The sequence below is a fragment of the Rhinoderma darwinii genome, chromosome 3 (assembly GCF_050947455.1).
Source record: "Rhinoderma darwinii isolate aRhiDar2 chromosome 3, aRhiDar2.hap1, whole genome shotgun sequence".
Taxonomy (NCBI): Eukaryota; Metazoa; Chordata; class Amphibia; order Anura; family Rhinodermatidae; genus Rhinoderma; species Rhinoderma darwinii.
In genome coordinates this window covers 293,232,681-293,255,076 of record NC_134689.1, presented here as the reverse complement: position 1 = coordinate 293,255,076, position 22,396 = coordinate 293,232,681, and the positions used below count along the sequence as shown (strand labels likewise).

The 22,396-nt window shown below is 44.9% G+C and overlaps 1 protein-coding gene across 3 annotated transcripts in view; it reads right to left on the bottom strand.

Moving 5' to 3' along the window:
* SH3GL3 (SH3 domain containing GRB2 like 3, endophilin A3) overlaps positions 1 to 20,034 on the bottom strand; it is a 71,122-nt gene extending 51,088 nt beyond the window's left edge. For 2 of the 3 annotated variants that reach the window (XM_075858069.1, XM_075858071.1), the window contains exon 1: positions 19,832 to 20,034. In XM_075858069.1, the coding sequence (XP_075714184.1) occupies positions 19,832 to 19,876 (45 nt within the window). In that variant the 5' untranslated portion in view covers positions 19,877 to 20,034. Of the gene's footprint in view, positions 1 to 18,947; positions 19,010 to 19,831 lie in introns of those variants that run through there. The other variant, XM_075858072.1, reaches the window with a different exon arrangement.
* Between the last annotated feature and the right edge of the window lie 2,362 nt (positions 20,035 to 22,396).

Below are 22,396 nucleotides of genomic sequence, written 5' to 3'. Positions count from 1 at the left end.
AGACTCCATATTCCCGGCTCATGCTCAGTAGTATTGTGTAAATGCCTACACAATGCAGGTGTGTACATACAAGATGGATCTAATTTTAGCTTGCTTATATGAGCGGACAGCACATCTATTTAAATACACCCTATGGCTACCTGACTCAGAAAGACGATCAGCAACTTCACGTGTCACTAATAAATCAGAATAATAGATGTCACTTGTCTTCATTAGATGTAGGCACAAAACTTAAATACTGATTAAACTTTTTTTCATAAGCAGAAAGACAGATTTATAAACGCTGATAAAAGTCATTTGCACGAGTTAAAAAAAACACAAAAACATGTCCTCCCAAAACAAAGTAAAGTCACTAGTACTTCTTCATTTATCCCATAGGAGTTGCCATCCAGCTTCCCAGACTCTTGAAATGCAATTCTGCCCAGTTATAAGCAAGAAGAATATTTCACTGTATGATCAGGCAGATTTGCCATTCAAGTGTCTATGAAATCTAGGAGACAATCCCTTTGAAGCCTATAGTGGAAGTGACTCATCTTTACTAGAAACCCATATAGAATATAAAGTATCAGATATAAAAATAGATTTTTTTAACAACTGGCCAGAAAAAAGATAAAGCCTTGTTCAACCATTCAGGATATTAATAGTATTTCAGTGCAAATTTGCATAAAATCCGTTAACAATCTGCATCCCATTCATTTTGGTCGTGCACTCCTCCCATTCTGCTCAAGGGTGCCTTTAATTAGAGTAAAGCTGGTTCCTACCTACCCTGGGTATATTCTGCAGGCTTAGACCCAGAACAGAGTTGTCTTTTTAGGTTAGGGACCCACTTAAACAAAGGTTGCCTTGTCGTGGCAGGTGGGCTCACACTATTTGATCAAAATGTGCGCTAAGAAACTCCGTTTTGGAAGTAAACGTACCAGTAATGCAAATTTATCTATATACTGTGTATTAGGTAGACTAAGGGTATGTTCACACGGCCTATTTACGGACGTAATTCGGGCGTTTTTGCCCCGAATTACGTCTGAAAATAGCGCCTCAATAGCGCTGACAAACATCTGCCCATTGAAAGCAATGGGCAGACGTTTGTCTGTTCACACGAGGCGTATATTTACGCGCCGCTGTCAAATGACGGCGCGTAAATAGACGCCCGCGTAGAAGTGACCTGTCACTTCTTTGGCCGTAATTGGAGCCGCTATTCATTGACTCCAATGAATAGCAGCGCTAATTACGGCCGTAAATGACGCGGCGTTCAAGCGCCTGCACATGCCGGTACGGCTGAAATTACGGGGATGTTTTCAGGCTGAAACATCCCCGTAATTTCAGCCGTTACGGACCCCCGCCGTGTGAACATACCCTTAGCGTTTGCAAAGTGTTGTTGCAATGTTTTTCTCTTTACATGCATCCCAAAATTTCCAGGCAGATTTTTGTCTGCGCCTCTGAACAAAAAATCTGCAAGGATGAGGAGCATGCTACTTATTCCTTTGGACTTCACACGAAAATGTTAGATTAGCCACCTGCAGATTTGACCATTTGCCCATGGCAAATCCAACCCTTGTGAACATGCCCTAAATTTACAGTTTTTCATATTGGGTAGAAATCCTTTTTATAGATACTTTACGGCCTCATGCATACACCAAAGACATATGGAGGGGGCTGCACCACAGAGGTCCATGTGGCACCATACTACGGATCCGCTGGGACTGCTTGTTTTCTGATAGGTTGTTCCATGCAGCATTGTATGTCCAAGAGCAATGCTTCTAGTGGAGAACACCTCTGTAATATGGTGCCCGTTGGAACTATTAAAAATGTTCGTATGAAATCCTGCAGAAAAAAACTGAATGCCTCTGTATAAAATTGGAGGCATATGGAGGTACAATAGCACCTGGCAGAAACATATGTTTGCTCTATTACAGCTCCATACAACTGGTTGTATGCAGCTATTTTACATTAATGTGCATAAGGCCTTACCTTGCAATGCTTTGGTCATGGGAGTGGGAGCACTTAATGGTTGGGACTATATTTAGTTGTTATTTTTTAACGTGGATTTGGTGCGGTAAACGTTCTAATAAAATGCTGTCACTTTAAGGGCGGGTTCACACATGGCGGAATTGCACTTAAATTCCGCTGCGGACACTCCGCAGCGTTAATCCGCAGCGGAGCCGTTTCTACATTGACTTTCACTTTAATTTAGCAGTGTTCGTTTACACGATGCGTACAATTCCGCTGCGGAGCATAGGCTGCGGAGCGGAATTTGGTGTCCGCAGCATGCTCTGTCTGTTGCGGAGCAGTGGCGGACTCATGGCGGAATTTCTCCATTGACTTCAATGGAGATTCAAAGTTCCGCAATGAAGTCCGCAGCTGTCATGCACATGTCATGTGTGCTGCGGATGCGTCTTGCTTTTTTTACTTGACATTTCTTCATTCTGGCTGGACCTATGTATTTCTAGGTCTACAGCCAGACTGAGGAAGTCAATGGGGCTCCCGTAATGACGGGAGCGTTGCTAGGAGACGTCAGTAAATAGTCACTGTCCAGGGTGCTGAAAGAGTTAAGCGATCGGCAGTAACTGTTTCTGCACCCTGGACAGTGACTACCGATCCCAATATACATGTATCTGTAAAAAAAAATGAAGTTCGTACTTACCGAGAACTCCCTGTTTCTGTCTCCAGTCCGGCCTCCCAGGATGACGTTTCAGTGTAAGTGACGGCTGCAGCCAATCACAGGCCAAGCACAGGCTGCAGCGGTCACATGGACTGGCGCGTCATCCAGGGAGGTCGGGCTGGATGCCGAAGGAGGGACGCGTCATAAAGACAACGGGCGGTAAGTATGAATTTCTTTTACTTTCACTAGGGAAAGTGCTGTCCCTTCTCTCTATCCTGCACTGATAGGGAGAAGGGAAGCACTTTTCCCGCAGTCCGCAGCAGCTAGTCCGCATCAATTTTCTGCACATTTTGTGCAGATCCGCAGCCGTAATCCGCAACCCGGATTAGGTGCGGCATTGATGCGGACAGTTGCGGAGGAATTCCGCCATGTGTGGTCATGCCCTAACAGCTACAGCATACCTCCCAACTTTTGAATTCGGAAAAGAGTGACATTTTAAGCCATGCCCCTAACCACGCCCAATATCCCGCATCAACACATCAAATCACGGCCAGATCCTTCTGCAAATAACAAGCGCACATTCTCACTGCAGATCTCTAGACTGTCTGGATATCACAGATATTATGGATCCGGTTATGTCGTCTTTGTTTTACTTTTCCTATAACATTTGCTCATCACGGCGGCAGCAGCTGCTGCAGGACAAACCAAAAGGCTGAGAACAATGAAAGTCAAGAGGGAAACCCTGTGGTTGATGACTTTTCAATTGGCAGGTAGCAGAGTTTCATGATGGGGATTTTTTTGTTCCAGTTGTGTAACTCTGCTACCGGTCAATGGAAAAATCATCCACCAGAGCCCCCCTGTAGATTGCTCCACACACAGCCTCCTTGTACATAGCGCCAGACACAGCCCCCCTGTAGATTGCTCCACACACAGCCCCCTGTACATAGCGCCAGACACAGCCCCCTGTAGAGAGCTCCAGATACAGCCCCCCTGTAGATAGCTACACACACAGCCCCCTGTAGATTGCTCCACACAGAGCCCCCCTGTACATAGCACCAGACAAAGCCCCCCTGTACATAGCGCCAGACACAGCCACTGTGTACATAGCTCCACACACAGCCCCCTGTAGATAGCTCCACACACAGCCCCCTGTAGATAGCTCCACACACAGCCCCCTGTAGATAGCTCCACACACAGCCCCCTGTACATAGCGCCAGACACAGCCCCCCTGTAGATAGCTCCACATAGCCCCCCTGTACATAGCGCCAGACACAGCCCACCTGTAGATAACTCCCTGTAGGTAGGGCAACACAACCCACTTATAAGAGGTAGCCGGCCCTACTGCTGCCACTCTCCGTCAGAAGAAGGCTGGAGTCTTGCGGCGGCGTTCTCACTGGTGTCGATGCCGGCCCGGGAGTGGACCAGTCCAGTCACCTGACCGGTGACGTCAGATGACAGGTCAGGTGACAGGTCAGGTGACTGGACTGGTCCACTCCCGTGCCGGCATCGATCCCAGTGAAAACACAGCCGCAAGATTCCTTCCTTCTTTTGATCGCTGCTGCAGTCGTCTGGCATGCAGGGCGCCTGTTAGCACCGATCAGCTGCTTTGATACAGCTGCAGCGTCCGGCGGGACATTTTGCAGACCGCCCGGGACGGCGGGACAGCAGTGAGAAACCGGGACTGTCCCGCCAGATCCGGGACGGTTGGGAGATATGGCTACAGGTTTTTGTATTTCTTGTAATTAATTTTATTCCTTTTTGTTATATCTGTGTTATGCTTTTATTCAGAAGCAAGTGTCTGTAATTTTTAGCTAAGTTCTTATATCTTTGTTCTGAATGAAGCACATTGTACCCAATATTTGATTTTTGTTCTTGTAACCAAGCCTTCATATCTCCAACTCAACCTACAGTCTGCTACACTCAGACCACAATGTTTTCTGATATGTTTATAGAACTGGGTGAATGGACTTTCTAGCCCCGCCAAGGTTGACATTACAGGTTTATTTAATTCACATCCCCCCCTGACTCCCCCTCTTCTTCATATATACACAGTACATGGCTGTATCCTGCTATCAACATCTTTTATTGCAAACAGCTAATCCACTTAAAGTCCCCAAGCAAGGACTGTATCAATGGTATAAATTCATGTAGCATCAGGACAATATGCACAATATTAATGTGGTTTCAAGCACCACATAAATATTAAATAGGTGTTGGTGGACCCCGATGTGTAATATGTCCGATCAGTTCAGTTGCACAATGGGTCCTGTAAGATTTCCCTCAGCGTGTCTGTGATTTTACCGGAAGCAGTAGCAGAGCATGCTGCGCCATTGTTTCCGGTATTCCCTGCCGAATCTACGATGGTGGCTGCAACGGTGCTTCCAAAGCAGATGTGAACAGCTCCTTACGTGTATGACAAGCTTAAACAAGTGGCTGTGTTCGGTACTGAAAGTCAGCCCCGTTGAAGTAAATGGGACAAAGCCTCATACAGGTGCCCATACAGACCAAACGCTGTGTGCCTGTGTAAGCAAAGAAGGAAATATGGCACTTGCTAAAGTCCTGTGGCCCCTTCATTGTCCTGATCAGCAAAAGTGCCAAGGTTCAGACTTCACCAATCAAACATTGATCGCCCAGTCTAAGGATCGTCTGATACATTTGTGTACAAAAATAAAAGGATATAACCAGAGCTTTTTAGGGGGCAAATGTATACCAGAAGAGTGTCCTATGTTTGACAGGTTTCCATCAGGATACTGTTATTTGGGTTCTTTTTGGTGCACTGAAAAACATAGCCTAATATACTATACAATACAGTAAACAAACGTATAGATTTTACAATGGTAATCCAAACACATGTATCCAAATCTATGGCATATGGTTGCATACCAATTTTTAAAGCAGATGGCTATACCTATGTTCAGAAACCTCAACGATATAAAAAAAAAAAACAGAGCATAAGAATTTACTTCTCCACTAGAAGCTTACACGGTTTCACAAGACTTTTCTATCACACAAGGGTTCTGGTTTGTTTAATAGACGGCCCTCCTTGTATTGACTTCTTGTATCTGCAGCATAACCAATCCCTGCACACAGCCACATCCATGTGCAGTACTAATGCATACCTAACATTTTTCATAGTTCACATAGCGTTTCCAGTTCACAAGTTCACTATAGTTTGCCTTAATGTGTAGTACTAATATTCGCTCTAGATAGAACCTTAAAAGTGTTTTCTGGTTTCACTAGTTCTACTTATGTTCAATTACACCCAAAATGTGCATCATCTGAATTGCCAAAAGGACACTCTTCTAGTATACATTTGACCCCTAGAAAGCTCTGGGTATATCCTTTTATTTTTTTACACAAATGTATAACATATGGGCAGACGATCCTTAGACTGGGCGATCAATGTTTGATTGGTGAAGACTGAACCCGGGACATTTGCTGATCACCACAATAAAGGGGCCACAGGACTTTAGCAAGTGCCATAATTCCTTCTTTGCTTACACAGGCAAACAGCGTTTGGTCTGTATGGGCACCTGTACGAGGCTTTGTCCCATTTACTTCAACAGGGCTGACTTTCAGTACCGAACACAGCCACTTGTTTAAGCAGGTCATACACGTAAGGAGCTGTTCACATCTGCGTTAGAGGCTCCGTTAGGGGCCTCCATCACAGATTCGGCAGGGAATACCGGAAACAATAGCGAAGAGTGCTGTGCTACTGCTTCCGGTAAAATTACAGATACCCTGAAGGAAAGCCGACAGGACCTATTGTGCAACTGAACTGATCGGATGGTTTTGCAGATATATTATAATAATCATAAGTCATTGGTTATTTATTATGAGTCGTAATCATGTGACTGAAGCTGCCCTGATGAAACTGTATATCTAAGAAGTTGAGAATTCGTCCTTTATCATGCATATGTCCCTCCAATTGAATGCAATCCAATCAACTGTACACAATGTATTCTCCGCAGCCTCTATCAAACCTGGTATTCCAATATAAATGCACACATCTAGATTTTTACCTCAAGTAAATTATTCCCTTGAATGCGCTATTTCTTCATTTCAGTGAAAAACTATGCGCTTGTCCACCTACAATAACATATATACTCATATACACAGAAAAACTGATCAAGTCCTATGTGATCAACTGCATCCACTTTATCAACTCTGCAGAACATCCTCAGCCTCTAGCAGGGGTAACTGCTGGTCACCCAGCGAAAATGGACCAAATTACGAAACACCATAGAAAGTAGCCTAAAAGTTTTTACATTTCCTGGTATTTTCCATTCTTATTGGAAGCGATATAGAAGGCCTGGACAATATCATGTAGCGAGGGAGGTCGATGTCGCATTTTCCAACTCTCCCTTGGCCTACAGGAACTTGCAAAAAGGGTCTCACTCTCACCTGTCAGTTCTCACTTGCCACCTATTAGTCATCCCATGAGACCTGCAAAATTGTCCTATTATTAATGATCAAAAATTAACCTCATTAATATTCTGTAAGTAAAAATGCACAAATCCCAATTAGTGTTGGGTTTCCCTGAATATCAGTAACTACAGAATATACTCAATTTTTATTATCCTACTCAATCCATTTATGTTAAAGTAGTTTCTGTGTCCAAGTCAACTGTATATATTACCGTATCTACGTGTGTAGCAAGACCATTAAAGAGCCACGACTGTACAAACCTATCTTCCCTCATGAATTTCCATTTCAGATGTAACTGCAGTTAACCCAAATTCACATTCTCCCTCCATTTGCCATATTTATCGCGTCCAGGAAGCTGAGATTTTGGGTGTTGTTTTGTGAGGCGCTTACACTGAACAGCTGATTCAGATGCCACCATGTCTCAGGAAGCCTCATGAACAGATAAAGTAGCTTCCTAGTGTCCCAATATCTCAATTTCACAGACCTCTGTGACTGTCATATGGGAAAGTAAAGTTTTCTGCAAAGCCTACGTTTTTCGGTCTTGTATGCAGTTGGGTTTCGGATCAGATAACCCTGAAGTAACACATTTTAGTACATCTACATCGACTGATACATTCGTGGTATTCCAACAGATAACGTTCAGTTGACATATGATGTAAAACTCCCACATGCACGTTCCTTAAATGCTTTGGGTGGATAAAAGAACTGTATTTGTCTTAGGCCAGAGATCTGGCTTTGTTTGCTGTAACATTTTTGTTAGTATCTCCCCCTGTGTACATAAGCCTGATTTGTTTTAATTTCAACTCTCAGCAATGGCATTTACCAGAAGCATAAGTGGAACAATGTTAAAGTGCATCTCCAGTCTTTTATATCTTTTTAACAGTTTCCTACTTGATTTTTCTACATTTTCACTCACGGGGTTGTCGTACATCACTGAACTGAATTCCGTATGAAACGGAGAAGCTGGTGAGGGGGAGGGAGAAAAAAAACCATGGACTTCTATTAAGTCTTGGTGACGGAAAAAAAAAGTTCCACTTGGGTTAATATGGTTAATACTACCCTTATTTCTCCATGCTTCATAGTCTCTTTTTTCCCACAAGCTGGAAGTGCCTATTTGGTTATACCCTTAAATAAAATTACGTTATTTACATTTTTCAAGAATTGGAAATGATAATATTTTACACAAGAACTGAGGTCCGGAGAAATTAATTCCCTCGTCCTTAAAAATGCACGTATTATACATCTCTGTATTTTTCTGAGGTAAATCTGAGCTGTGCAGGGCTTTAAAATCAAGAAATGCTGCACATGAAGTTTAGGCCTCAAACACAATTGTTAATTTACTAATGACCAGAAAGAGCACTTTTCTCATAATAGGTGCCTTTCCTTGGCCCCAATCCTGTTTTAGATGAGTAAGAATAGTAAGTAGGCCATATTTCCCCTGACAGCTAGCATTGCCAGGCTTGTATTCATGTTTCAGGTTCACAGCTGTTTCGTGACATGCTGCAAAAACAAGAGTCAAATACAACACACAAACCGAGAAGGCACAGGCTAAATAGTGATGGGTTCCAACAATCATTTAATTTATCTTAAGAATATTATTTTAACCCATATTCAGTTTTTTATTTCTATATTTTAATAAATGTGATTGGAAACACCCTTTGGGGTACATGGGCCACAGTATCAGCGTCACATTTGTCATTTAAACTCTTTGTGACTTAATTATTTGTGAATTGTCAGCTATATGTTTGGATAACTATGACATCAAAAAAGTTTTCCAACTAAAGATAATCAGATATGTAAAAAAAAAGTCACTTGGTGGGGATCCATCAGCAGGGATTCGCAGTATTCTTTAGAACGAGGGTGTTTTAGTCCATGTTTTCAGTTTAGAGATAGTAGAGCATATCCAGGAACCTGTATGGGAAACTATCAATGCTCCTGTGTGGAACACTCCTTATCTGAAATGTTGTCCAGGACCCCATCCCCATTGTTTTTATTGGTGGGGGTCCCAAATAAACTGTGACATAATGTCTGAGTGAGGATTAAAAGAGAAAAAGATGGCGCTCCATAGCGTGTCTGTAACACTTTGACCCTACTTTATCCACCATTTTAACTACATTTGTCTGCGTATATATAGCTGCCTGTTCTATGGGCTGGCACTAGGACCTGATAAAGCTGAAACGCGTTGTCCGTTATTTCTCAATAAATACCGTTATCCTCACTTGGAAGTCCGTTTGTGATGTTTAGCAGCGCTACAATCGCCCAGTTTTTTCTTCCTACTGTTTGCATAATGTCTGATTGGCCTGCCAAGCTTCTGTAAGTCAACCCCTTTATTTTATTAGCTCACACTGTAAGCAGCAATAGTACAGTCTGCACTTGTTTACAACAAGTGTACAAAAAATCTAAAAGTAAAAACAGCACATATGGAATAAAGATGTATTAAAAACATACTAGATTTGACATTTGCTAACTAAAGTTAGACAGTAGGTAAGCAAGAAGAGGGCTGAGATGTAAAAGAGTGACATATGACTAAAGTATCCAACCCCACGCAGGGTTGATTTGTAGTCTATAAATATGGGGACATATATATCTGCATTGGAGCTGTACACACAAACCAGCTGGAGAGTTTTGAAAAAACTATTTGCAAAGTTGCTTTTTTTTATTTTAGATGTATTGGAGCTATAAAAAACAGTCAATCACGTGACCGCTGAGCCCTTTGATTGGCTGAAGCGGTCACATGTTGGCCGCTTGTAAACCAAGACCACCGGAGCGTCAGCGCTGAATCTTCAATGGAGAGTAGAGGTGAGTACGGATTTTTTATTTTATTTTATCACATTTGCAGCAAGTCGGATAACCCCTTTAACACTTGACCCTTTTGTATTGCTCCAATGCATCTAAAATAAAAAAAGCAACTTAGCAAATAGTGTGTTTTTACAACTTTATATGCATGGACACTGCAGCTCTGCTCCTATTCAAGTGATCAGGAGCAGCACGGCCACGATACAGTGCTCAGAGCTGATCGGTGCGGGGTCCAGGTCCCCGATCATGTACCGATGAAGACTGTAAGAGCCATTTTGAGTTTAAAGAGATATTCAAATTTTAGAAGATATATGATATTCTTTGTATAATGAAAAGTTAAATAATTTTCCAATATACTTTCTGTACCAATTCCTCACAGTTTTAAAGATCTCTGTTTTTCGTCATTGTTTACTTTCTGTGGATACAGATTAGTCCTGGTCATGTGATGGACATACAGCTGCAGGACTGCTTACAGTTACAGTATGCGTACCAGCAAAAAAAAAAAAAAACTCACCCTAAGGCTATGTTCACACGGAGTATTTTGGGGGAGGAATATCTGCCTCAAAATTCCGTTTGGAACTTTGAGGCAGATATTCCTCTCCCTGCACGCCGATTTTCGCGGCGATTATCGCGCCGTTTTTCGCCCGCGGCCATTGAGCGCTGCGGGCATAAAACAGCGAGAAATACGCTTTCTCCTGCCTCCCATTGAAGTCAATGTGAGGTCAGAGGCGGAAGCGCCCGAAGATAGGGCATGTCGCTTCTTTTTCCCGCGAGGCAGTTTTACTGCTCGCGGGAAAAAGACGCCGACGCCTCCCATTGAAATCAATGGAAGGCGTTCTCGGGCCGTTTTTGCCGAGTTTTGCGACGCGGTTTCCGCGTCAAAAAACTCGGCAAAATACCCCGCACACGACCGTAAAAACACCCGTTATTGCGGGTCGTAATAACGGGCCCATAGACTTCTGTTAGCCACGGGTACCTTCCCGTTTTCTCACGGGAAGGTAGCCGTGCCGTTAAAAAAATAGAACATGTTCTATTTTTTTATTTTACGGGCCGTGCTGCTATACTTTATAATGGGAGCACGGCTCGGAAAAGCGTCCGGCTGCCCGTGTGCATGAGGCCTTAAAGAACACTATGGCAGAACAGGGAGGCCTGCAGGCAATCAGGTACAGGAATCCCTGCTCAGGCCGGCGTTATGACGTCACTGGATCACGCCGGCCTACGCAAGGATCCTGTCAGCATTGAGGAGCAGCTCCGTTCGTCGTGAGAACGGGGTCTGTGGGACGATATATGCCGCTATTTACAGTGGGCTGTATGGCACTATCTACAAGGGGGTCTGTATAGCACTGTCTACAGGGGGCCTGTATAGCACTGTCTACAAGGGGGAGAGCATGTATGGCACTGTCTACAGGGGGGCTGTATAGTACTGTCTACATGGGAGGCTGTATAGCACTGACTACAAGGGGGGGCCTGTATAACACTGTCTACAGGGGGAGGCTGTATAGCACTGTCTACAGGGGGAGGCTGTATAGCACTGTCTACAGGGGGAGGCTGTATAGCACTGTCTACAGGGTGGCTGTAAAGCACTGTCTACAGGGTGGCTGTAAAGCACTGTCTACAGGGGAGGCTGTATAGCACTGACTACAAGGGGGGCCTGTATAGCACTGTCTACAAGGGGGGCCTGTATAGCACTGTCTACAAGGGGGGGCCTGTATAGCACTGTCTACAGGGGGGCTGTATAGCACTGTCTACAGGGGGGCTGTATAGTACTGTCTACAGGGGGGCTGTATAGTACTGTCTACAGGGTGGCTGTAAAGCACTGTCTACAGGGGAGGCTGTATAGCACTGTCTACAAGGGGGGCCTGTATAGCACTGTCTACCGGTGGGCTGTATAGCACTGTCTACAGGGGGAGGCTGTATAGCACTGTCTACAGGGGGAGGCTGTATAGCACTGTCTACAGGGGGAGGCTGTATAGCACTGTCTACAGGGGGAGGCTGTATAGCACTGTCTACAGGGGGAGGCTGTATAGCACTGTATACAGGGGGAGGCTGTATAGCACTGTATACAGGGGGAGGCTGTATAGCACTGTCTACAGGGGGAGGCTGTATAGCACTGTCTACAGGGGGAGGCTGTATAGCACTGTCTACAGGGGGAGGCTGTATAGCACTGTCTACAGGGGGAGGCTGTATAGCACTGTCTACAGGGGGAGGCTGTATAGCACTGTCTACAGGGGGAGGCTGTATAGCACTGTCTACAGGGGGAGGCTGTATAGCACTGTCTACAGGGGGAGGCTGTATAGCACTGTCTACAGGAGGAGGCTGTATAGCACTGTCTACAGGGGGAGGCTGTATAGCACTGTCTACAGGGGGAGGCTGTATAGCACTGTCTACAGGGGGAGGCTGTATAGCACTGTCTACAGGGGGAGGCTGTATAGCACTGTCTACAGGGGGAGGCTGTATAGCACTGTCTACAGGGGGAGGCTGTATAGCACTGTCTACAGGGGGAGGCTGTATAGCACTGTCTACAGGGGGAGGCTGTATAGCACTGTCTACAGGGGGAGGCTGTATAGCACTGTCTACAGGGGGAGGCTGTATAGCACTGTCTACAGGGGGAGGCTGTATAGCACTGTCTACAGGGGGAGGCTGTATAGCACTGTCTACAGGGGGAGGTTGTATAGCACTGTCTACAGGGGGAGGCTGTATAGCACTGTCTACAGGGGGAGGCTGTATAGCACTGTCTACAGGGGGAGGCTGTATAGCACTGTCAACAGGGGGAGGCTGTATAGCACTGTCTACAGGGGGAGGCTGTATAGCACTGTCTACAGGGGGAGGCTGTATAGCACTGTCTACAGGGGGAGGCTGTATAGCACTGTCTACAGGGGGAGGCTGTATAGCACTGTCTACAGGGGGAGGCTGTATAGCACTGTCTACAGGGGGAGGCTGTATAGCACTGTCTACAGGGGGAGGCTGTATAGCACTGTCTACAGGGGGAGGCTGTATAGCACTGTCTACAGGGGGAGGCTGTATAGCACTGTCTACAGGGGGAGGCTGTATAGCACTGTCTACAGGGGGAGGCTGTATAGCACTGTCTACAGGGGGAGGCTGTATAGCACTGTCTACAGGGGGGGCTGTATAGCACTGTCAACAGGGGGGGCTGTATAGCACTCTCTACAGGGGGGCTGTATAGCACTCTCTACAGGGGGGCTGTATAGCACTCTCTACAGGGGGGCTGTATAGCACTCTCTACAGGGGGGCTGTATAGCACTCTCTACAGGGGGGCTGTATAGCACTCTCTACAGGGGGGCTGTATAGCACTGTCTATAGGGGGGGCTGAATAGCACTGTCTACAGGGGGAGGCTGAATGGCACTGTCTACAGCGGAGGCTGTATAGCACTCTCTACAGCGGAGGCTGTATAGCACTCTCTACAGCGGAGGCTGTATAGACCTGTCTACAGGGGGAGGCTGTATAGCACTGTCTACAGGGAGCTGCTGTATAGAACTGTCTACAGGGGGAGGCTGTATAGCACTGTCTACAGGGGGGGCTGTATAGCACTGTCTACAGGGGACGCTGTATAGCACTGTCTACAAGGGGGCTGTATAGCCCTGTCAACAGGGGGAGGCTGTATAGCACTGTCTACAGGGGGAGGCTGTATAGCACTGTCTACAGGGGGAGGCTGTATAGCACTGTCTACAGGGGGAGGCTGTATAGCACTGTCTACAGGGGGAGGCTGTATAGCACTGTCTACAGGGGGAGGCTGTATAGCACTCTCTACAGGGGGGCTGTATAGCACTCTCTACAGGGGGGCTGTATAGCACTCTCTACAGGGGGGCTGTATAGCACTCTCTACAGGGGGGCTGTATAGCACTCTCTACAGGGGGGCTGTATAGCACTGTCTATAGGGGGGGCTGAATAGCACTGTCTACAGGGGGAGGCTGAATAGCACTGTCTACAGCGGAGGCTGTATAGCACTCTCTACAGCGGAGGCTGTATAGCACTCTCTACAGCGGAGGCTGTATAGACCTGTCTACAGGGGGAGGCTGTATAGCACTGTCTACAGGGAGCTGCTGTATAGAACTGTCTACAGGGGGAGGCTGTATAGCACTGTCTACAGGGGACGCTGTATAGCACTGTCTACAGGGGGGCTGTATAGTCCTGTCAACAGGGGGAGGCTGTATAGCACTGCCTACAAGCGGGGCCCGTATAGCACTGTCTACAAGGGGGGCCTGTATAGCACTGTCTACAGGGGGCTGTATAGCACTGTCTACAGAGGGGCTGTATACCATTGTCTACAGAGGGGCTGTATACCATTGTCTACAGAGGGGCTGTATACCATTGTCTACAGAGGGGCTGTATACCACTGTCTGCAGGGGGGCTGTATACCACTGTCTGCAGGGGGGCTGTATACCACTGTCTGCAGGGGGGCTGTATACCACTGTCTGCAGGGGGGCTGTATAGCACGGTCTACAGGGGGGCTGTATAGCACGGTCTACAGAGGGAGGCTGTATAGCACTGTCTACAGAGGGAGGCTGTATAGCACTGTCTACAGAGGGAGGCTGTATAGCACTGTCTACAGAGGGAGGCTGTAAAGCACTGTCTACAGAGGGAGGCTGTATAGCACTGTCTACAGGGGGAGGCTGTATAGCACTGTCTACAGAGGGGGGCTGCATAGCACTGTCCACAGGGGGGCTGCATAGCACTGTCTACAGGGGGGCTGTATAGAACTGTCTACAGGTGGGGCTGTATAGCACTTTCTAAAAAAAATTACATAGCTTTTGGGGAAAAATGGGAAAAGGCGGTTTTGTTTTTTTTTTTAACTTTAAGGGTATGTTCACACGGCAGCGTCCGTAACGGCTGAAATTACGGGGCTGTTTTCAGGAGAAAACAGCACCGTAATTTCAGCCGTAATGGCATGAGCAGGCGCTATTTCGCTGCGTCCATTACGGACGTAAATGGAGCTGTTTTTCCATGGAGTCAATGGAAAACGGCTCCATTTATGTCTGAAGAATTGACAGGCACTTCTTTGACGCGGGCGTCTTTTTTACGCCCCGCCTTTTGACAGCGGGGCGTAAAAAAAATGACCGTGTGCACAGAACATCGTAAGACCCATTCTAATGAATGGGCAGATGTTTGCCAACGCTATCGAGGCGCATTTTCGGACGTAAATCGAGGCGTAAAACGCCAGAATTACGTCCGTAAATAAGCCGTGTGAACATACCCTAAGTCCTCATGCACTTGACCATATTGGTTTTGTGGTCTGTGAAACCATGGATCCGTTGCAGTCCACTGGACTGCAAAAAACCTTTGTTGTATTTTACTTTTTTTTATTTATCCCCTTAGGGGACTTGAACCATCGATTATTGGATCGATTGCACAATATACTGCAATACTAATGCCCTCTGGCAGGGCTTAATAGGAGAACAAAAACAGCAGATCTGGGGCCTTCATTAGGTCCTCAGGCTGCCATAACCATTTGCACCCCGCGATCACATCGCTCGGAGGGACGATGGGACATCAGAGCGGACCACCCCCCTCCTCGTAGCAGCTTCGATGCCGCGGTCACTATTGACCGCAGCATCTAATGGGTTAAACTGGCAGAATCATGCTTATTGCTGTGAAGTGTCTGTTGTAACATTGAGCCGACACGCTCAACTCATGGAGCGGACTCAGCTAGTGAGCCTGCTCCATACTCCCCCTCCCCCCAATCTCCGGCGGATGTTGGGAAGGGGTTAAAGGGATTTTCCAGTCTTTAAAAATTGTGTGCAGATGGTGTAACTGCAGCCACTTACTAATGTGTAGTCTGCAGCTGAAATGCCTCTGTAAGCCAGTATCACATGCAGTTACATGACCATACTCCTGGTGTCTATCTCCTGCTTGTGTGACGCCTCATACTCTGAAGTTACCCCGACCCCCCGCGCTCACTGTAGTGGGGGACGTCACACATCATGTCTCTTATCTCCACTGCTCCAAGTCTCTGGAGCATATTTCCCAACTTTGAGTAGGGACATCTGGAGGATTCAAAAGACTGGAACAAAGAGGCAATTTTTTTCCTTATGCCCCCCCTTTCTATAGGACACGCCCCCAACCTACGGTATTTGAATTACAAACAGTATATATGAACCCCTTCAGCACACCGCAAAATAAATACGGACCACACACCAGTCCGTACACAAAGAAATATAGACCTCAGCTCAGCCCATTCCTTTTACAGACCCCAGCCCAGCTCTTTATACTGTCACCAGACCCCGCCCACTATACAGACCCCAGGCCAGAACCCCCTGCATACAGACCCCAAACCAGATTTCCTCATAAACAGACCCTAGACCAGATACTCTGTTTACAGACCCCAGACCAGACTAGTAACAATGGGAGTCAGGCGCGTTTCCAAATCCTGTGCCGCTGACACGTTAATCAACCATGAAAGAGCGTGTTTTGGGACCTAAATGACTCTCTGCAGGAGTCCAGCAAAACCCAGATGAATCTAAAGAACTCATTATCATACGGTGCACACTGATTTTAAACTGTTTTTTATTTTATGTAGCGTTGGACAGAACTCATGAACATATTACCGAACTACATAACAGGTTGGTGGCGGTTGAGGGTCCTAAAATGAGCTGACAAGTTCCCTTTAGGGTATGATCACACGATGTGTTTTCAGACGTAATTCGGGCGTTTTACGCCTCGAATTACGCCTGAAAAAACGTCCCTAATGCGCATACAAACATCTGCCCATTGTTTGCAATGGGTTTTACGGTGTTCTGTTCCCACGATGTGTAATTTTTGTTAAAAGACGCTCGCGAAAAAGAAGTGCATGTCACTTCTTGGGACGTTTTTGGAGGCGTTATTCATTTACTCAATTGAAAAACAGCTCCAATAACGGCCGTAAAATACGCTGTGAAAAACAGCTCCGTATTTTCAGACGTTTTTGGTTACTGCGTGTGAACATAAGTGTATAATAATACTGTGGTCACAATGAAATTTCAATTATTCCCTATAGGTAAAACTTGCAAAAAGTGTCAGCACTTTCATGATAGTCGCCAGGTCGCTTGCAACTTATTTCCATAGGTGACCGTTGAAGAAGTGGTAGCCCTAGTCTAAAAATAACATCAATGAGGGACCCTGAGACTGAACCTCCTACTGATTCACAACAAATATACGTTGTTTCTAACGGTTAGGAAAGTCAATAAGGCCAGGATCAAACACACAGTTTTGATGTCATTTTTGATGGGGCTTTTGGATCTATTTTTTTGAGCCAAAGACAGAAGTTGACAAAAAAGAAAGGAGATGCATCAGTCTTCCTTTTGGATCCACTTCTGGCTTTGGCTAAAAAAAACTCAGCCAAAAGATGCACCAAAAACTGCGCGTGTGATCCCAGCCTAACACATCATCTATTATTAGAAGAAATGCTTCATCGCTGAGCTCCACATTGCTCCTGTATGTACCTGTTCCCAATTATCTCTACCATCATCCAGCAATTATGTACAGTGGTCAGGATGCAAGTTGTAGCAGACATTAAATTGTCTTTTATCTCTATGGGGATGTGTTATTTGTACCTCATTATAACATCCGAGTTACGAGAACAGAGTACGTTTTTCTGCAGTCCTGACAACACATTTTTATATACTTTTGAGTTGTGTCAAATGACAAAATCAGCTCAAATACAGCTAAAAGGCCCAGTTCACATAGCGTTTTTTGCCGTTGAACTTGACGCGGAAACCTCCTCAAATCTACCTCTATTGATTTGAATGAGAGGTAGTTTTTGAGTGATAGCGGAAGTAAAATGCCCTATCTTGGAGCGGTTTCCACCTCTAAACTTCCATTGAAATCATTGGGAGACAGAAAAAAAAATAAACGTTTGTTTGAAGCATTTTTTTTACTCAGTTTTTGCATTTGCTTAATTAAAAAAAAAAACAAAAAAAAAAAACCTTGAAGCCTAATTTTTTTTTAATAAGAAGAAGCGTCAAGAATGCTGCAACAAAAAACACAGAAAAAAAAAGCATCAAACAATTCCTAAAGGAATCTTGAGGTCGATTTTTTCCTGCTTGGCAAAAAGGCTGTGTGCACATATACTAAGGCCCAGGTCACACTGAGTTTTTTTGACTGGCAGAAAAAAATAAATCAGGAATTTTGAGGAAGATTTTGAATTGCCAGCGGTGTTTGTATTTTTTCTGCATTTTGTGCTGCGTTTTTTCGGCCTCCCATTCAATGGAAGATCAGTGGCGGAGATCACTCTTTCTGCGAGTGGCCATAAGCCGTCCAGGAAAAAAAAATGCCTCTGCCGCCCTTTGAAATCAATGGGGGGACATTTGGGGAATTTGTTGGTGCTGATTCTGACACGGTTTCCAAACAGCATCAACCACATTCCACATCGGAGCCCACATTTATTAAACGGGTTGTCGTACAGATAAATATTAAATTTCTGTTAGATCACGCAAATAAACATTTTTCAAATTGAAACATTTAGAAAAACAATATCCTATGTCCAGGAAATCGCTGTTACACAATTTTTATGGTGTTCTTTTGATTTCCTCTTAGAACGTCCACCTAATGTGTTCAGTGCTGGAGAGAAGCCTCTACTAGTGCGCAGCTTCTTATTGGTTGGCCTGCAGTATAGCAGGAATTACTCCACCGTCCGTGTACTAGAGGATCTGGACATGGTACTGAGCTATTGAGCATGTGTGACCACATCAGGTGGAGGTTATGAGAGGGGATCAAAATATCATCGGGGGCACCATAACAAGCATGTAACTGATATCTAGACACAGGAGCATTTTCTTTAAATTATTGAAATTGAAAAATGATCGAACAGAGAAATTTAATATTTAATCGTAGGACGACCCCTTTAAGTCATTAGAGAACACAAAGATGCTCCAGTAAATAAGTTAGTTACCGTTCTTTATCTTTCCCATCATCCCCTTGTAATTACTGTCATCTATCATGTAACAGTCTGATTAAATGGATGTGCATTATTCATCATGTTGTGACCCTCATCATCAACATTAGTAGGATAATAGAGAATATGATCAGCTTGCTGCTGGATCTATGAACAAATAAATATAGCTGGCGATACACCGGCCCATTCTTAGTGACCAACGTCACCACACAGGTAATTGTAAGGAATTCACTTACATGTAGGGTGAGAGAACAATTGGAAAGATTTGTGCTCCTTCCGCGTTTTGTATCCACTCCCGGTTTTGGTTTACAAATACTGATGCAAAATACTGACCGGTGGCCACAATGTCCATGCACGCGGAAAAGTTCCAACAGGTCCGTCTTACTCGGTGTGCCACCGGATGTCAGTCAGACGCTGTATTATGTCCTAGTCTAGTAGCAATGATCGGGGAGAATACCTCCATTATAAGACATGTGATGGAACATACCACTTTGTTTTGCCTCGGAGGCACACGGATGTACATTATGGGCACCCCACCCCGCAAGTTGTGGGCTCCATGCTATGGATCTGTACAACAAAAGTGTTCTGATTCTCAATGACACTGATGCTGGACATGGATATGAAGTCACATATTTTCATGTCGCTCCTCAGGAAAGCGCTGGCATGCACATATAGTCCCCATGATGGCTGTGATCGTCCATGGGGAAAATCAATCCCTATTGCTCGTTCCTGAAAACGTAGTTAATATACATAGGCGCATATGTACCAACTCAAATCACAATTATTAGAGATAAAAACTAACAGCCAAGAGAAAAAACTTGCGGCTGGTCTAATAAACGTCTATTTCAACCATCAGAACTGATTGTGTTGCATTGTATTGTAGCACAGACATAACAATTGTCAGCTGGGTGCATCCCTCTTACATAAGTCTCCTGTCACCCAGTATAATGGAGTATAGAGGAGCATGCCATCTTCCACTACAGAAGAGCTGTGTATGTGATGTACAGTTCTGTATAGTATGCCAGTCAGTGCTCCATGGTGGCAGCGTGGACACCCCCTTGTATACATTCACTGAGACTACAGCCTGGATCATGTACAATCCATTCTTCCTTTATCTTACCTGACTTGCTTTATGGAACTGTTTCTTCAGTCCTGCCACTGACATCCTGTCATCAGCCAGTCCGTCTCGAAGTGCACGAGCTGTCAGTATAAACAATAGTATACAGAAGCAGCAGGGCGGCGCTCAGCAGCAACACATAAGATCCTAGCGCTGACACCACGGACAAGACCGATGATCACCTACTGTCTTCTACGCCTCGTCCACGGAGGAGACGCCCCACAGCTGTGATTGGACGAGGCTGGATATGCAGATGATGTGGGCGTGGCCTGTACGGTTCTGAGCGTTGTAGTCATGGATGTAGCTAGTAAATAACATGATGAGCGCGGCAGTAGTCGCTGAGCAGACGTTACCTGTGTAGCCGGGGGTACTTGTTTGGTCTAAAGTACAAGTGTATATGTATAGCACAGGGATATATACATATATACTTGCCACAATGGAAGATCTATAGTAAGAAAACAAACCTGTAATCCGGCCTTAAATGGACTACCTGATAGAAAACTATAATGAAGTCACTTATAAGGGTAGAGACCCTACAAGAAATCCACTCATACATCTAATACTATAGATTTTTATTTTTTTAAATCAAATTTCATATTTGATTATCTCTGCTCAAACTTCTGCTTCTGTTAAGGCCTGTTCACATCTGCAGTTAAGGCTCCGAAAGGGGCAACCGTCACAGATCCAGGCGAAAATACTGGAAGCAATAGCGCAGCATCCTGCGCTAAGGTTTCCGGTAAAAACCACAGATGCCCTGACGGGAAACCTGACAGAACCCATTAAAGTTAATGGGTTCCGTGGGTGCCGATGTCCGTCGTACCACGGAACCAACGCTTCTAGTATTTTTGTTGTTCTCTGACGGAGCAGAATAACGGAAACACTAACGCATGTGTGAACCCAGCCTAATTCTACATTATGTCTGCTCTGTGCGGGAAACAAAATCAGATTATCAGATTTTAGGGATTATCAAATGCTGGATCAGAGGAGTATTCCCATTTTAGACATTTATGGCATATCCACTGGATAGATGCAGGTACCAACTCTGGGATCCGCACTTATTTCAAGAATACGGGTTCCCATGTCCCCACCTGGTGAGGCAGCTGCTGGCCGCTTCCTGATGGGATATCAGTGGCAAGGTGGACAGAAATACAGAAACAGCCAAGCTCGCTGAGCTGCGCTGTTTCAGTAACTCCCATAAAAGTGAATGTGAGTTACAGAAACAGCGTTTAACATCAAGATAAAACATTTTTTTACCACTTTTTGCCTCTGTATATGTTCAAGTTACAATAGAAAAACCTCTATGTATTGTGATTTCTGACACAGTGGGAGTTGATCTGGATTTGTGTGGAGCTGCTTTCACGATACATCGAGTATCTAGTGTTGATCAACTAATCAGTCACATGATCACAGGGCAGAGACAGGATACCGCACTAATGCATCCCTCCTCTTCACAAAGCACTCATTAGGGTAGATTTATCAAAACTATTGAAAGGCAAAAGTGGAATAGTTGCCCATAGCGACCAATCATTTCACTTTTCAGAGGCCCATATATGGAAAATATATAGACAAGGAGAGAAAAAAACAAAAAACACCCGGCGTTCATCGTGCATCATCTCTTGTTTAAAGTGACAAAGGGTCGGGGGTAGGCGGTTGTACTTATCTTGTGGCGTTGTGCTAGGAGCACAACACCCGGAAGTGCCTGTATGGTCTGAAAGGACTGCAGCTGGTAAATCCGTGCAGGGGCTGTCCGGGCTCCCTCAGTAGATCGAGATAAATGGAGAAAAAAAGGAAGATAAAATTCTCCAGCGCTGTCCAAATGTTGTGGAATTGAAGGATTCAATCCAAGGCAAGAAGTTTAAATGAGATATATGTTTAATGGATAAGAATGCTACACGTTACGAGATCGGATCGATCTCTTCATCAGGCAAAGAAACATACATGATGCTGGAGGACCCAGCAGGGTTTAAATAGCTTAAAAAGAGCGCCAAATAGAACGTTTCTGGGGTCAAAGGTCAAAGGCAAAAAAATAAAATAATAATAATAACAAATGCAATTGAACAAATACCCAAAATTGATGATAAACATAGAGACTGTACACATGAACTTTATTACTGTCCTGCAGTGTATGTGGCTCAGTGCAGGAGAAACATGAGAGGGCTTTTGCCGTTGTGCTCGTGGAACTAAAAAATGGTTAAAATTGAAAATGAAAAAATTCATTAAAAAAATCCGCCAGTATTACGGTCATTGACATTTCTAACCATATGATCAAAGATTAAAACTTCAAGGGCTTGGGATACTGTATATCATACTAACAGTTAAGGAATGTTTCAGAATATGTTTCTGCCGTTTACAGCGGGGATTGCAGGATGTGCGTCTCAGGTCGCTATGGAGATCGAGTGATAACGCTTTTGCCTTTGACCTTTGACCCCAGAAACTTTCTTTTTGGTGCTCTTTTTAAACTATTTAAACCCTGCTGGGTCCTCCAGCATCATGTATGTTTCTTTGCCTGATGAAGAGATCGGTCCGATCTCGTAACGCGTAGCATTCTTATCCATTAAACATATATCT